Source organism: Callorhinus ursinus, unplaced genomic scaffold (assembly GCF_003265705.2).
Source record: "Callorhinus ursinus isolate GAN/ISIS: 27379988/994484 unplaced genomic scaffold, GSC_fseal_2.0 scaffold12, whole genome shotgun sequence".
Lineage (NCBI taxonomy): Eukaryota > Metazoa > Chordata > Mammalia > Carnivora > Otariidae > Callorhinus > Callorhinus ursinus.
This window is the reverse complement of record NW_027397074.1, coordinates 25,268,946-25,286,367: the sequence shown is the minus strand read 5'-3', so window position 1 is coordinate 25,286,367 and position 17,422 is coordinate 25,268,946. Positions and strand designations below refer to the sequence as shown.

Here is a 17,422-nt window from a genome sequence, read left to right as displayed (position 1 = left end):
AAATGACCCTGTTTTCCCCAACATCTCCCAGAGGGTACCTTCGAAAAAATAGAGTATTCCAAACTAGGAGGGAATCTGACAGTAGGACACACTGATGCCGGTTAACCTGAATGGTTAGACACCTATAATCTTGCATAGGCTTTGTGTTCAGGAAGGTGCTCTTAGATGATGAGCATAAGATGATGAATTAATAAAGAGAGAAACCTTTGAAGACAAATGAGGACACTGGAAAACAAAAGGCTGAAAAACTGAAAGTTTTATAACACGTTCCCCTGAAATGATACATATTTTTCTCCTCAGAAGAGAAAAAGTATTAAGATACACTCTCAATTTAGGCTTTTCTTAGGAAGACAATAATGGTCTGTGCCAAAAGATTTCTTACCTTGAAATGAAAGTGTATGAAGGAAAAGACTCCTTAAGAAATATATACCAACCATACCTTGATGAAATTTATTCTCCAGTATGGGGTAGGGGTTCTCTGATTCTAAAGGTAAAAAATTGGTCATTTTATTCTATTTTAAAAGATAATACAGATTTTACTGAAAAGATAGCCAATTTCAGCTTAGCAGATGTAGGTTCAAGGTCTGTTCTTTGTTACTCCAGAAACTCTGCTTGCATAGTGTTCATAATTTCAACAAACCCTATAAAGCTCTTCCAAAATGAACTTTTTCAACCTACTGAACAGAATTCATGCCCACATGCTGATGCTCACTTCAGCAGCATTTGTCTCTGTGAAGCACATCAAAATCACTCAAACATCCAATTGCTGATTTGATAGAATGATTTATTTTCCCATTACAGGAAAGTCATGAGTGGCTTGCTCTGAGGTACGTTTTTGAGCTATGAAGGACATCTAGTAGAAAGCTCCACACTTGAAGGTTTCTCTTTAGATGGTAACATTTTATGGCTGGACAGTCTCTGCAGGTACCAGATTTCCTGTCGTATCCAACTGCATACATTTACATGTGCATGCAGAAACGGGACACTCTGCATGGTCCCTAAAAAAAATAGGTCAAGTAACAGTTAAAAATCTAAATTAAGCATATACATACATACATTTACCTATATACCTATCTCTATGCAGAATGCAATTTTCAAAATGGTATTTGAAAAAATACAGGAATTAAAACCCAAAGACAAAAAGCATGAAAAGAATGAAATAAAAAATGACTGACAAGCTGAATTGGGGAGAAAGTTACTGAAAAGTGAATAGCTTTACCTTTTAAATATATAACAAGATACCTGATTTACAGTTATGAAAGTGGCAGGAATGTCCTCAGAGTTTTAATTAAAGCCAACATGACAAACTGGGTGTAAAAGTTATAGCAATGAGAGTAAAGGGCCACTGGCACTATTTAAAGTAGAATTAAATATGGCTTGAGTCTCTATTGCATGAAGTGCTTACTTACTACATAAGAAGTTTATTTAGATGATAACTGATACAGTTGTTTGATATGCATACTCCATCATTTAATTTCTAATTTCAATTACATACTGTGATAGGATATTAGGTTAGTTGTAAAAAAAAAACAAAAACAAAAAAAAACTATAAACATATCCTCTCTCCAAATAATGCTATTCAAACATGTAACCCATACATAATATTTAATCTATCATATATAAGTACTAATTTTATAGTTTAAGATTACATAGGCTATCTAATGACAGAAATGTCAACACCACCTTTGTTAACTCAAGTGACAGCAAAAAAGAAATTTATCCTTTGGCTATATACACCTGAACTATTTAAAAGGCCATTTACTCTACCTCCTCTAACTCCAAGCCTATTAAAGAAGAAACATACTGATTACCTGAACCAACTAAGCATATGACCAGCATGTCCACCATGCCTGCAATTGTGACACCATGTGAACCAGTTGTTAAATTGAGCTAATTTTTTATCCTTGCTCAAGTCTACTTTTTCATCTGATTTGGATCCTCCTATGGGTTAAAGAAAATTATCTTCATTAACTGTCAAAATATTTTATTCAAAGCTTCTTAAAAGGTATTTCTAAAACTATGTCAAAATACAAATCACACATCATATTGAAATAGCAATTTTAATGCCATGATCTAGTTTAGATTGAAAAACTACCGGATAACAGGGGTTTCCTTACATTTTTAATGCTCAAAAAAATGGAAAAATTTAAATTATCAAACCCACAAAGAAGATCTGAATTAACAACTTTAGAAAAACAGTTTAAAATCTTCCCACAGAGAAAATACCATGTCCAGTTTATAGGTGAGTTCTACAAAACCCTGAAGAAACAGGTAATTTTCATCTATACAAACTCTTCCAAAAAACACTGGGGAAAATACCCCAATGCACTTCCTGAGGCTGGCATAACTTTAATAACAAAAGCAGACAAAGATAACATGAGAAGGCAGATTATAGGCCCATCTCTCTTCTTGAACAGAGATAAAAATCCAAAGGAAAACATTAGCAAACGGCATTATTTACTAATTCTACTTCTAGGTATATACACTAGAGAAACTTCTGTACATGCTAAAAGGATTCAGATGCAGAAATGTTCATAACAGCATTGTTTATAACAGTAAAAATCTGGAAACAACCAAAAGTGCCCACAACCATAGTAGAGTGGAAAAAACTGTGTTACAGCCATGAATGGAATACCAAATACTAATGAAATACGAATAAACTACAGTTACATTCATCAGCATCATTAAAAGTAAAAAAACCAAAAACAATATTGAGCAAAAAAACGTAAGCCAAAGGATATATTCCATAAGATTCATTCATATGGAATTTAAAACAGAGACAAAACTAAACATGTAATAGAACTATACAGATAACCAAGGAACCAACTAACACACAATTTAGGGCAGTAGTTACCTCTGGGAAAGAGGAAAGAGATTGTACTAGGCAGGGAATAATGAGCAAAGGAGCTGGTACAGCCAATGTTATCTTAAGCAGGACACAGGCTTCAATGATGTTTGATTTATCATAGTACCTAATATATATAGTCCTATCTATGTTACAGTTCACAAAATAAGTTGAAGAAACATGTATTGTTATGCATGCATGTTTATATGTGTATATCTTCACATATATATTTACATAACTTTCAGTGCTCAAAAAATGCTCATTCTATTAATTTTGGCTATCTTAATATGTTTTCTTTTATTCTAAAACAGATCAAATTAAAATATTTTAAGATCATATATAATTAGGGACAAGAATAGAAAAATGAGTAAGTAAAAATATTAAGTTTAATTAAGCAGTTGTGTACCTATTTACCTAGACCACTGCTAGTCATAATTTAATGACCACAAGGATAGTCTTACAAATAGGTTTTTTTAAAATACCCATCTGTTTTTGCTAAAGATAGTAAGGTAGAAGAATATCTAGGTGGTTGAAGATGTAATATGTATAGGCGGTTAAGATGTAAATACACTGAAATTCTTCCTAAAAGCTTCATAAAAATGATTAACAATGAAAGAGGAAGAAAACAAAAAGAAAGAAAATACAGACCTTTTAAAGATAAACTATTTTATATAGTATCTAGCTCATTAAGTGATTTTCACTTTGCTTTTGTAACTTCTAACACATGGAAAACAGACTGGATCCAGGACAGTTTACTTCTTATGTTTCTCTGATGAAGCTAAAAATATTAAGGTCTACCTCACTGCCACATGAAAAAGGCTTTTTAAAGATCAAATAGTTTTAGCAAATGATATATAAGGGGTTAATAACCATAATATATAAAGAACTTATATAACTCAACACCAGAAAACACACGATCCTATTTAAAAATGGGCAGAGAACCTGAATAGATATTTTTCCAAAGACATACAAATGGCTCACAGACACATGAAAAGATATACATCACTAATCATCAGGGAAATGCAAATCAAAACCATAATGAGATATCATCTGACCCGTCAGAATGGCCAGAATCAAAAGACAAGAACAATACATGTTGGCAAGGATGTGGAGAAAAGGAAACTCGTGTGAAGTGCTGGGAATGCAAATGGAGCAGCCACTGTGGAGAACAATATGAAGGTTCCTCAAGAAATTAAAAACAGAATTACTGTATGATCCAGTAATTCCAATATTGGGAATTTACTCAGAGAAAATGAAAACACTAACTCAAAAAGGTATATGCACCCCTATGTTTATTGCAGCATTATTTATAATAGCCACGACATGGAAGCAACCTAAGTCTCCATCAATAGATAACTGATAAGGATAGATAATAGACAGATAATAGATAACAGATAAGGATAAGGAAAATAGATAAGGATAAGGAAAATGTGGTATAAATATACAAGTAATATTACAAAGCCTTAAAAAGAGTGAGACCATGTCATCTGAGACAACAAGGATGGACCTAGAGGGTATCATGCTAAGTGAAATAAGTCAGACTGAGAAGGACAAATACCATACAATTCCATTCGTAAATGGAATTAAAAAAAAACAGACAAAAAGCAGAATCAGACCCATAAATATAGACAACAAACTGATTGATGGTTCCCAGAGGGAAAGTGTGTGGGGGGGGTTAAGCAAAATGGGTAAAGGCGAGAGGGAGATACAGGCTTCCAATTATGTAATCAGTAAGTAACAAAAGACAGAGCGTAAGGAACACTGTCAATAATATTGTAATAGTGATGGTAGCTACACTTGTGGTGAACAAGGCACAACACAACTTGTCAAATCACTAAGTTGTACACCTGAAACTTATGTAACATTGTGTCACCTATACTCAAAAAAGATCAAATAGTTTTAACTTTCATTTTTTTATTTTCTTATTTTAGATAGTTTTAACTTTTAAAAGATTCATAGTGAACTACAAAGATAAGTGCTACAGAATAGTTGAGGGAAACTAGGGTTTCACGCAGTCACTACTATTACTGCTACTATTACTACTACTACTACTACTACTACTACTACTACTAAGAGTAAGAAGGAAACCAGGAAATAATTTACCTTTAAAAAAGGTATCACTCCTATACATTAAGCTCTATAAGGGCAGGGATTTTTGTGTTTTGTTCACTGTAACATTCCTAGCACTTGGAACAATAGGTGCTAAATAGATACATAAATAACATTTATAATGTTAAATATGTTTATAACTAAACATTATAGTTATAAAAATTTATAAAAAATTATACAGGTTTATAATTATAAGCGTTATTTTCAATACAGGTTCCAATCTTTAAAGCACAACTGAGTATAAAAATATGCAACCCTCAGTTAAATAAGCTTATGGAAATCCTGGCCATTTGGATCATGAACCATGATGGATGATGACATCTCTAATTTTAGGCAAAGCATCAGGGGAGTTCGTACACCTCAATCTTTAAACTGCCTTGAGCTAGCATTTTCTTTCTTTCAGGTCCTGTCTTATTTTGGAACTCAGAATCTTCTGATTTTATATTAAAAAAGAATATGCTTATTACAGCTAACCCTTGAAAAACATGAGTTTGAACTGTGTGGATCTGCTTGCATGTAGAGTTTTTGCAGCATGGCACTGTAAATATATTTTCTCTTCCTTATGATTTTCTTAACATTTATTTTCCTAGCTTACTTTACCATAAGAATACAGTATATATTACACAAAGCATATAATATGTGTTAATCAACTGTTTTTGTTATCAGTAAGGCTTCTAGTCAACAGTAAACTACTAGTAGTTAAATTTTGGAGGAGTCAAGTTATACCTAGATTTTTGACTATTCAGAGGTTGGTGCCACTAACCCTCGTGTTGTTCAAGGATAACTGTATTTTGTAATTAGCTCAGAAATCCTTTAAAGATCATAAATCAGGTTTCCCTAATTTTCCTAACAAATTTATTTCCTATCAGTCTACTTTCCTAGGCCCTTGTCATACAGATGCAACTGCTAGTTCCCATACACTCTCTGTACTTAAATTCACCAATCTCTTTACCGTAGTTCATGCTTTTTGTTCTTTGTCTACACCTGGAAAGGCTTCTCTAAAATCTTCACATATTAAAGTTCCCCAACTTGGGGCGCCTGGGTGGCTCAGTCGTTAAGTGTATGCCTTCGGCTCAGGTCATGATCCCAGGGTCCTGGGATGGAGCCCTACATCGGGCTCCTTGCTCGGCGGGAAGCCTGCTTGTCCCTCTCCCACTCCCCCTGCTTGTGTTCCCTCTGTGTGTCTCTCTCTGTCAAATAAATAAAATCTTTAAAATAAATAAATAAATAAATAAATAAAGTTCCCAAACTTTTTTAAAGGACCTGCTTAAACAGCATCTTCTTTCTAAAGTTTTCCTGATATCCTTCAAACAGAAGTAATGTTCCCCTCTTTCAAAATTCTAATACTTTCTTCATAAAATATTCCTTATTCACCTCAAGGAGCTAAACACGTTTCAGAATACAGAATGTTTGGGATTTTAGAAAAATAATGAGCAAATATAACAACTCCAGCAAAGTCTGAGGCAGCATTCTGTAATCAAAGACTTTAACAGCCTCATGTCAATTCTGAACAGGTGTTTTGTTTTTGTTTTTGATCATGAGATTACTGTAAAGTTGTTAAAAACTGGATTTTCAGATCTTTTTAGAGATTTTGGAATAACAGATAAGGGATTCTGGACCACTATTTATTTTCTTAAACATATCATTTCTTATTTTATCCATGCTCATTGTACACTATAAGCTCCACAAGGATCTCTGATACATCTCGGCATTATCAGTCTTACCTTAGCAAGTACTCAAATATATACAAAAAATTATTACTGAAGCAAATTTCAAATAAAATTTCTGAAGCAAATATGGAAAAATGTTAACATTTTATAAACCTGAGTGTTGAATATTCATTAAATTAACAATCTACATAACAGAGAGGTTGAAATGTTTTGCCTTTTCTTCAAATTTTGAAAACCCATTTTCTCATTTTTTAACCTATTTAAAAAAAAAGATTGAAAAGTTAATATCTAGCAAAAAAGAACAGCACTCAGGCCATTATGGCTTCCTGCAGCTTACAGTCTGAAAAACGTATTGAATTTAACTATTTTTATGTATCCCAGTTCATATCTAACTTATTTATGCAATATTTTGCCTTGTTCTATCACTGTAGTAGATTTTTATTCCAAATTATTTTCTATTTACTAGTATCAGGACCACAAAAGTGATCAACATGCAACATATAAAATGAAAATCATTGATTAAAATTTAAATCAAAACTAATATATAAATTTGAAAACATTACAAATTGCCTTTGTTTAATCTAACCTGAAAATTAATTACTCAGCCAATGATACCAGCAAACCTCTTTCACAGATGTTAATGTAACAAATAAAACAATTGACATGAACCAACTGCAGAAGAGAATTATAAAATTTCATAAGTAAAAAGAATCTCCATCTAACACTTTATATGAACAAGGGCTAAAGGAACTCTTAATGATACAGACTGAATGTCACAGAACTAGAACTAATAAAATAGGCATTCTGACACCATAACCAGTTCTTGATTATACCAGTATGCTAAATACTCAAATATTTTTAATTAAAATTTCTGCCATAGTGTAAATTTTCAAGGTTAATAAAATAGCTCAAATATTTCCAGCCACTGGATACATTATATTCAATTATCTACCGTTCTCAAATTTTTCTTCTATAGGTACCATAAGCAGGAAACAATAATCCTAACATTTCTAACCATTAAAAAAAATACGTATGTTCACTAGGTAACTGACATATATAGCAGAAGCAGCACCAAACTTGGAAGTAAAGGGATGTGATTTCTAAACTAACACTTTCTCTACGTATTTCACAGGTAGGTTTTGAAGATTAAAAAAGAGAATGTGAAAGTGCTTTGAGACTATCAAAAGCTCTTGATGTGTACAAGGTATTTTTAAAAAATGAGGGTGCACTGACTTTTAAACAAAAAATCTGAAGGAACTCCTCTTAGAAAAAGTGGTAAGAAAATAGTATAATTATAGGATTACTTAATACTTAAGCTCTTTTCACAAACTTTAAATTGGCCAGCATTTGTGAGGTTAATTGTGATATCATGAATACAGATTTTACTTTTAATATATAGATTTTACAAATTCCAGGAAATACAAAACCTCTGAGCCAGCAAAGTGGCTTGCTCTTAGAAATAATATAAACTCAACTTTGTATGTCTTCTACTGACAACATTAAATCAATTATGTAGGAACAATTTCAGCTCAGAAAATATATTACAGAATTATGTCATACCGGGACAGCTAGAAACAGGTGTTCCCATATTAATGAGGCAAAGTGCACATCGAGGAAGGGGTTTTCGACAGCCAGGGCAACTTGTGACTTTAGATTTTGTTGGTGAACCACTGACACCATACTGACTAAAACCTCTGCCCTGATGAGGCACAGTTGAACAGCTGTAGGAGATCGACTTGCCACAAAAATTGCAACTCACAAACACCTATACAACAAATGAAAGGAGGAATAAATATAATGCAAACTTTAAAATAAAATTCAAAGTTTGATGCTAACAAATTACTCTTAATTTTTAAGGTTTATTTTATATTATAAAATAATTTATCTGCTAAATTTGACTAGCTTTCATCTAGGATTTCCACTTAACAGTGACATTGAGTACTTCTTCTCTGTTACCTCTAGTTATATCCTTTCTACCACCACTGACATCTGCAGAAAAACTTGGAAACATCAGATAACAACATTTTGGAAATAACAAAGACTTTAGAATTCACATCGGAACACTATAAAATAACCCAATATAAGTTCTGATCCAAAGTTCAATGATTCCATCTCAACAAAATTTTCTTGTAAAGAAAACATTCATTTCTAAGACAAAAAGGAGTTAAGGACCCTATATTGTCAAGCAGCTAGAATTTTAGAATAATAGTAATAGAAAATGTTCATTTTGCTTTTAAATTCTGGGCTCTTAAACACTTACATAGATTAATAACAAATATTACCATGTAATGCTATTTTACAAAAACTCGGGTTGTTTTAAAATAATCACTAATTTCTCAACTTTCTAAAATAAGAAAACAGCACCATCCAGTGCTCACATTGAGGATATACTCAGTATTTAGTGTCCGAATTTAGATAGAGTGATCTCATGTCATGTTTTATGTGATAACTGAGCTCATGTTTTTTAAACTAATATTAAAAAAAAACAATGTCCATGTTTAATTTGACATATAGACATATGTATATACTGTTAGAGAAAAAAGCAAATCCTTCCTTATTACAAAGAAATAGTGCAGAAAAATTGAATACATAAATGGAATTTATAAGATAGCATAATAGTTTACATTGAGAAAGGGCTTGGAATATACTAGAAAAGCTGAGCCCTAGGACTGATTTAGGTTTACCTAAGACCGTCTAGGCCTGCTGTCGTTTGTGCTAGCTCAGACTAAAGCTCAAGCCACCATGATGATTGTTAGGAAGTGGCAGGGCCAAAAAAAACCAGGATGGTCAAGGACGGAGTGCAGTTTGGGATAGATAAAGACATCAACAGGAACTCCGTATAAGCAAAAGGATGAGCTAATAATAATTTATTAAATTGAGCTCTAAATTTACCCAATAGAACATGCTGTGAACACTTCTCTTTGGGCTACATTAAGCACGTTACAATTTGATTCTCTCCAAAATAATGTACTTACATACCTGTGCTAAAGGCTTAGAACTGGGATCCAACTTACTCCTGTGAATATCAAACTCAGCTCGTTTGTGCCAAAACCTCCAGGCATCTAATAAATTTCTATAATTCTCAATCCAGTACTGAACTCTTTCATCTTTAAGAACATCTAAAGGAGAACCCTAAAAAGAAAACATGAATTAATAGAGTTGTTCAAAAATTCTTCTGGCTAAGCCAGAGGATTCCAAATAACATGTGAATATGAGTCACACAGAAGAAATAGGCTCCCTTTTTGCCAAAAGCTGGTTCATAATGAGGATATAGATGAAATAACTGATGGAAGCTTCTTTAATTTACTTTAAGCTGGCCTCTACTAATGACATAAATATGTATTATATTATCATTATACCTGTCCAGGAAAGTGTAATTCTCTCTTATTTAAGTTTAAGGACCCAAGAGTAAATAATTCACTTTCCTACTTGAATACAATAAAAAGGGATGTCACTACTTTGTCCCCAAAATTAAAACCTCTGCATTCACAAATCTGTTTACTCTCTAACCCAAGTGCTCCATCACATTTAAAATAATGCTGAGCCTCATCTTGTGTATCTAGCATGTACTGTGAATGGAAATGCTATTTCTGTTTACCTATTTATCTGAAAGTTAAACCCGCCTATTCTCTCTCTGGCTCAATTAAAACATACATTTATTACCTTAAAAATTAAACAAAACAAACAAACAAACAAAACCCAAAACCAAACCAAAGATGTTCTTCATTCTTTTGCCCCTAGGCCACAATGAAAAGCACCAATTTCTCTACCTTAATTTTACTTAAGAACTTCAACATCTTGCCAGTAAGACTCTTCCTAAAGCTGTATTTTCCCCGGCAGCTGTGACACTTCACCGGTGCTTGCTCTGGGTTTTCACAGAATGCTTTTAGCCCTGTCCAGGACAGCTTCCTTAAGTTCACATGATAAACAAAGTAGAGAAAGTCTCAATCTCCAATGATGACATGGGCATTAATTTGAAGCCCAGTTTTTTGGAAAAGTAAAATGTTAGAACTTCACGTATGTAATGGAAAAAGGGAAAAAACCTGTAACAGCTAATAGACAATCTATCCTTAGACATTCTATCAAAACAGAAGGAGCTTATCTTTTACCTATTAATTAGGTATTCATTTCTGTTATCAGAGTTAAATTCTCTTAGCTGATAATTTCACTTCTTAAGAAAGTAAACATTTCTTCTAGTCCTGATAATGGCCAAGTAGCCAGAACTAAGTACCAAAGTAGAATATAATCCCTAGTTTAAAAAGAAAATTCACAGAAAAAAGGAGAAATCTTCATATCCACTCTTTCCCCTTCCATGGGGATAAACTCAGAATGAATTTGGTCAACTCATATTTGATAAGTCTTCTCTAGATCTGCCCCAAATAAACCTAAAATTAAGCTCCAACAAAATCTGCAGAGGAAAACAGTTCAGAGATTAAGATTGGAAAGGCTTGGGAAATAACTTGGGCTTCCCACAGATCCACAGTAACAAAACCTGAGACCAAAGTGAGCAGCAAGTAACTGAACTTCCAAAAGCATTAACCAACATTCTTCAGAAAAAGGTAAAAGAATCCAGATCTCTATAATGTACTATACACAACACCCAGTATTCAAATGAAAAAACCATGAAACACAAAGAAACAGGTAAATATAGTTCAAAGTCAAGGAAAAAAGGCAGTCAATAGAAACTAAGCCTAAAATAGCCCATGTTAGAGTTAGCAGGCAAAATCCTGAATGCAGCTATTAGATGTATGCTCAATTAGTGTGCAAATAGAGATCTGAATGAAAAATGTAAACTAGAGGGGCGCCTGGGTGGCTCAGTCGGTTAAGCAACTGCCTTCAGCTCAGGTCATGATCCCAGGGTCCTGGGATCGAGCCCCGCATCGGGCTCCCTGCTCGGCAGGAAGCCTGCTTCTCCCTCTCCCACTCCCCCTGCTTGTGTTTCCTCTCTTGCTGTCTCTCTCTCTCTATTAAATAAATAAAATCTTAAAAAAAAAAAGTAAACTATAAAAAAATCGAGATTCTAGAACTAAATTGTACAATAGCTAACATTAAGAATTTGCTGAAAAACTTAACATCAGGTGAGGTAAGAGTCAATGAACAAATCAAGAGCATTTAACCAATTTGAAGAAGAGAAAAAAAAAGGATGGAAAGAAAATGATACCTATGGGACACTATCAAATGGTTTATTTTTTTATTTTTTTTTAAAGATTTTAATTTATTTTTTTTTAAGATTTTATTTATTTATTTGGGAGAGAATGAGAGATAGAGAGCACGAGAGGGAAGAGGGTCAGAGGGAGAAGCAGACTCCCTGCTGAGCAGGGAGCCCAATGCGGGACTCGATCCCGGGACTCCAGGATCATGACCTGAGCCGAAGGCAGTCGCTTAACCAACTGAGCCACCCAGGTGCCCCTCAAATGTTTTAATATACATGTAATATGAGCCCCAAAAAGAGAAGAGAATGAGACTGAAGCAGAAAAAAATATATATAAAGAAATAATACCACCAAACTTTTTAAAACTAATGAAAAACACTGACTTGCAGATCCAAGAAGCTCAGTGAACCACAAGCAGGGCAGAAAGAAGTACAACTAAGCATCAAGGGTAAACTGCTGAAAATCAAAAGCAACCCAAGGGAAAATGAAACATTACATAGGGAGACAATAATTATAACAGCTGACTTCTCTTCATAAACAGTATAAGGCCACTTGCACTCTATAGTCACATATCTACAGTTTGATTTAATAGATGGTAACCTCAATTCAGCAAGAAAAAAATGATGCACTTTGTTACAGAATGGGCAGTGGCTTGATAAGTTGCTAAGTTTATACTGCAGTTTGTGGGCCAGTATCTGTATTTGTTCCTAAGAAGGCAGGGTCGGAGGGGGCATTTAACTGCATTTACCCAGGACACAGCATGCTATCAAGTGTATGAAAGGACAGGGGCAGGAAAGAGGACACCATGAAAGGATAAGATTAACTGGAGTGCTATAATCTCAGGAAAATACTCTAAATTTTTACCATATTTCTATCAAAAGTAACAAAGGGAACCTTTGCCAGAAACCTGTTTTTAACTGCTGGACAGTAAGAACTGAGAGAAAATTGATGAACTGGTTACCCCAAATCATAAAAAGGGAAAATGAGAGTTCAGAGACTTGTGGTATAACTTGCCTTCTGCACTTCAAGTGAGACTGTAGTTCAGATCAGGGAAAGGAAATCGCTTTTGTAGTAGGTATAGTTTTGTGAACTGGACAAATCAGAGAGAGGCTTCTCTGCTCTGTTTGAGCTTTATGTAAGTTCAACACTGACACTTCCCAAAATGAAAGGAAAAATTGGATAACCCAACAGAGGAAGCTGAGGGATAGTAAGATAAAGTAGAAGTCCACTACAGATCAACTGATTAGGTTAAAGTTAAATGCCTTCTAACCCAAAACAATCTACACATTTAATGCAATCCCTATCAAAATAACACCAGCATTTTTCAGAGCTAGAACAAATAATCCTAAAATTTGTATGGAACCACAAGAGACCCCTAATAGACAAAGCAATTCTGAAAAAGAAAAACAGAACTGGAAGCACTACGATTCTAGATTTCAAACTATTATTACAAAGCTGTAATCATCAAGACAGTATGGTACTAGCACAAAAAAAGACACACAGATCAATGGAACAGAATAGAAAACCCAAAAATGAACCTACAACTATAGGTCAACTAATCTTCAACACAGCAGCAAAGAATATCCAATGGAAAAAATTCTCTTCAACAAAGGGTGTTGGGAAAACTGGACAGCCACATGCAAAAGAATGAAACTGAACCACTTTCTTATACCATACACAAAAATAAAATTCAAAATGGATGAAAGATCTAAATGTGAGACAGAAAACCATCAAAATCCTAGAGAAGACCACGGGCAGAAACCCCTGACCTCAGCCACAGCAACTTCTTACCAGACCCGTCACCAGAGGCAAGGGAAACAAAAGCAAAAAATGCACTACTGGGACTTCATCAAGATAAAAAGCTTCTGCACAGCAAAGAAAACAATCAACAAAATTAAAAGGCAGCCTATGGAATGGGAGACGATATTTGCAAATGACATTATCTGATAAAGGGTTGGTATCCAAAATCCACAAAGAAGTTAACAAACTCAACTCCCAAAAATCAAATAATCCAGTTAAGAAATGGGCAGAAAACATGAATAGACACTTTTCCAAAAAAGACATCCAGATGGCTTAAAAGACACACGAAAAGATGCTCAACATCACTCAGCATCAGGGAAATACAAAACAAAATCTAAATGAGATGTCATCTCATACCTGTCAGGATGGCTAAAATTAACAACACAAGAAACAAGAGGTATTGGAGAGGATGTGGAGAAAGGGAAATCCTCCTACACTGTTGGTGGGAATGCAAACTGATACAGCCACTCTGGAGAACAGTATGGAGGTTCCTCAAAAAGTTAAAAATAGAACTACCTTATGATCAGCAATTGCACTACTAGGTATTTACCCAAAGAATACAAAAATACAGATTCAAAGGGACACATACACCCCAATGTCTATAGCAGCAATGTCCACAATGGCCGAACTATGGAGAGAGCCCTTATGTCCATGGACTGATGAATGAAGATGAGGTGGTATATACAATGGAGTACTACTCAGCCAACAAAAAGAATGAAATCTTGCCATTTTGCAAGATCTGCAACGACATGGATGGAGTTAGAGTGTATTATGCTAAATGAAATAAGTCAGTCAGAGAAAGACAAATGCCATATGATCTCACTTATATGGGGAATTTAAGAAAGAAAACAGATGAACATATGGGAAGGCAGAAAAACAAAAAAAGGAGAGAAACAAGCCATAAGAGACTCTTAAAGATAAGAGAACAAAATGAGGGTTGATGGAGGGAGGTGGGTGGGGGATGCACTAGATGGGTGATGGGTATTAAGGAGGGTACTTGTTTTGATGAGCACTGGATGTTGTATGTACGCGATGAATTACTGAATTCTACTCTAGAAACCAATATTGCACTATATGTTAATCACCTAAAATTTAAATTAAAAAAAATTAAACTAAATTAAATGCCTTCTAAAGATCCTAAGCAAGCAAAAGGCATACCCACTCAATGAAGGAAGAAGGTGGTTAACCACTCTTTTTCTTTAAGTTGCTGCCACACTGCACTAACCTGCAACATGCAGTAACTTGCTGTTTGGACATCTCCAGTTCTATCGACATAACTCTCCATTAAGTCCACTCCATCTTTAGTAAGGCCTGTAAGCAGTATTCCTTCCAAATTTCCAGCCTCTTTCATTTCGTTGGTCAACTTTTCAATATATCTATTTAACTAGAAAATTCAAAGTGATATTTCTGAAGCAATCTGTTTCACTATATATTTTGTACTTCAAAACCTGTACGTTAGGAAGTTTTATTTTTATGGAAAACATTTTAAAACAAAGCCTTGCAAAAATTTAGATGTGATCTCTTAAGAAGTCTGTATCTATCATAAATTACAATGCAGCATCCGTGATTATTTAAAATATTTTTTAAAAAGCACTTGCTATATTTTAATAATTATTCTATAAAAGAAGTATAGAGGGTTAACTATTTAAATTTAAAGAGAACCGTCCCTCAGTATTCTGCAAAGTTCTTGCTGTAACAGAATCACAGAATCTGAGTTGAAACGGAACTTGAAGATTATCAAAAATAATCATCTCTTGGTAAGGTCTCTGACTTCATCCCACCCCAACCTCTAGCCAAGATTCCTGTATGTTCCCCCAGGACTTCCTATTATAGCACTTAGCATCTTGTATTACTGGTTGTTTATGGGCATTTCTTTCTCATTATATACACAGAATATGCATTCAATACTTTTATTGTATTAAGAAATGAAGGAATTCTTTTATAGCACCCCAAAGGGGTGAGCTCAATGTCTTTATCTGTAGACCAAAAGCAGAAATAAACTAAAATATTAAGTCAGGATTCTTAAACAATTTTGGTTATGATACACATGTCTACAGTATCTTGATCTAACAAATTACTTTTTTAGAATAAGTTATATATAAATGTTACATATACATATTTGCACATAAAGATTCATTTCTTAATCCAATAAGAGGAAATATTAATCACTTCAAATATAGAATTAAATTAGTTTTTACCTGACTATCACTAAGGAATTTACAAGCAAAAGCCACTCTGTCACGTACGGCAACTTTGTTTTCATACTGAAAAGAAGAGCAAGAAGTTACTTGTAGGTGCTATGAGTTTTAAACTCTTGCAGACTATTTTACATACTTAATATGTAATTTTATTTTCAATAGTAGTAAGTTATTGTGTATATACTGGCAGAGCCACTGATCGCCTAAGATGCCTTTCTTAATGTCTCCCTCTAGACAGTCAGTGCTGTTATTGTTCTTGCAAAGCAAAAATTTACATCTTAAATACTGACCAATTAATTTTAAAAATATTCCAGTTCAGTCTTACAGAATTGCAACATAAAATATAAGCAGTGATGTATGGTTCAAGAGATTTAGATGCCATGTAAACCTTCCATCATAGAAATTAATTTTGGGGAAACAGAAAATCTTTCCTGGGATGCTAAGTTAACAAATCTAGGAAATCTGTGAATTATCAGTGACTATACCAGTGTGAATATACCAATACAGAATCTGGAAAGACTATCAACACATGTCTCTACATAGAACATGGTAAGTTTTAAAATATATCCTTATAAATAAAGACACTTTTGTGGCCATAGTAAAATACAGTTATAAAGGAGGTTTGCGACAAAATTTTCAGTGGTATTGTGATATTTAAATTTTTGTATACCTGTCAATATTGTAAAACACTATTTTGAATTTCTATAAATGTAGAAAAGTAATTAATTTTGTGATAATAAACAGTCTAAAGGTAGAAAAAATACCCTATTTCCATTGAAGTCATTCTATGAAATATAGTTTTCCTGCTTTAAACATAAGATCACTTCAGTTGGTACCTATCTTAGCATGTTTTTTCAATTATAAAATATGGTTCTGCCCTTAAGAGGGAACATGTTTGGTACAAACTAGATTTAACTCTTTAGATTCAGGCAAAGTTGTTACAATTTTGATGGGAAAGTGTTATATTATATTATATTATATTATATTATATTATATTATATTATATATTGTCCCATTTTACAGCTCAGAAAACTAAAACCCAAAAAAGTTAACTGGCCAGCTGAAGTAACTAAGCTGGAGCAAGGACTCAAGACCTTCATCTTCTGATTTCCCAATTCGGTACTTTTCACTAGATTACTACAACTTAACAATTTTTAATACAAGGATATATTAATTATAATTATTTACATAAAGTATAATTAGGTACACTCTCAAGGGCGTTTGGAAATCTGAACTTCCTATTCAAGGTAAGATATACCCTACCTAATAACCCAAATTTAGGTATAAGAAAATGAGGGTATTTATAATAGGTCATTTAATTTAAAATACAGAAATATAATATTTAAAGAATACTTCTCTATCAATTTAAAATCTGAACAATCCACTTATTTTTCTAGTCTTCACCATACTTTACTACTTCCTGAAAGTATTATTTTTATTTCTTCACAATCCAACAATTGAAGTATTTCATTTAACAAAAAAGAGTAATAGTAGTAAAAACAAACAAAAACCCCAACATACTCTTGGATATTAATCTGAAGTGGTTAGAAAAGTTCAAGAGTTCATTTATTAAAAGTAATGGACAAAATATATAAACTAAGGAATCGTCAAAATGGACACTAACAACATTAAAATTTTCATTAAGATA

At 33.5% G+C, this 17,422-nt stretch overlaps 1 protein-coding gene across 3 annotated transcripts in view; it reads right to left on the bottom strand.

Annotated features, from left to right (window-relative positions):
* Positions 1-767: 767 nt before the first annotated feature.
* MIOS (meiosis regulator for oocyte development) overlaps positions 768-17,422 on the bottom strand; it is a 29,708-nt gene continuing 13,053 nt past the window's right edge. For 2 of the 3 annotated variants that reach the window (XM_025872943.2, XM_025872944.2), the window contains exons 7-12: positions 15,775-15,840; positions 14,802-14,960; positions 9,604-9,756; positions 8,185-8,389; positions 1,812-1,941; positions 768-998 (exon numbers count right to left, since the gene is read on the bottom strand). In XM_025872943.2, the coding sequence (XP_025728728.1) occupies positions 902-998; positions 1,812-1,941; positions 8,185-8,389; positions 9,604-9,756; positions 14,802-14,960; positions 15,775-15,840 (810 nt within the window). In that variant the 3' untranslated portion in view covers positions 768-901. The remainder of the gene's footprint in view (positions 999-1,811; positions 1,942-8,184; positions 8,390-9,603; positions 9,757-14,801; positions 14,961-15,774; positions 15,841-17,422) is intronic. The other variant, XM_025872945.2, reaches the window with a different exon arrangement.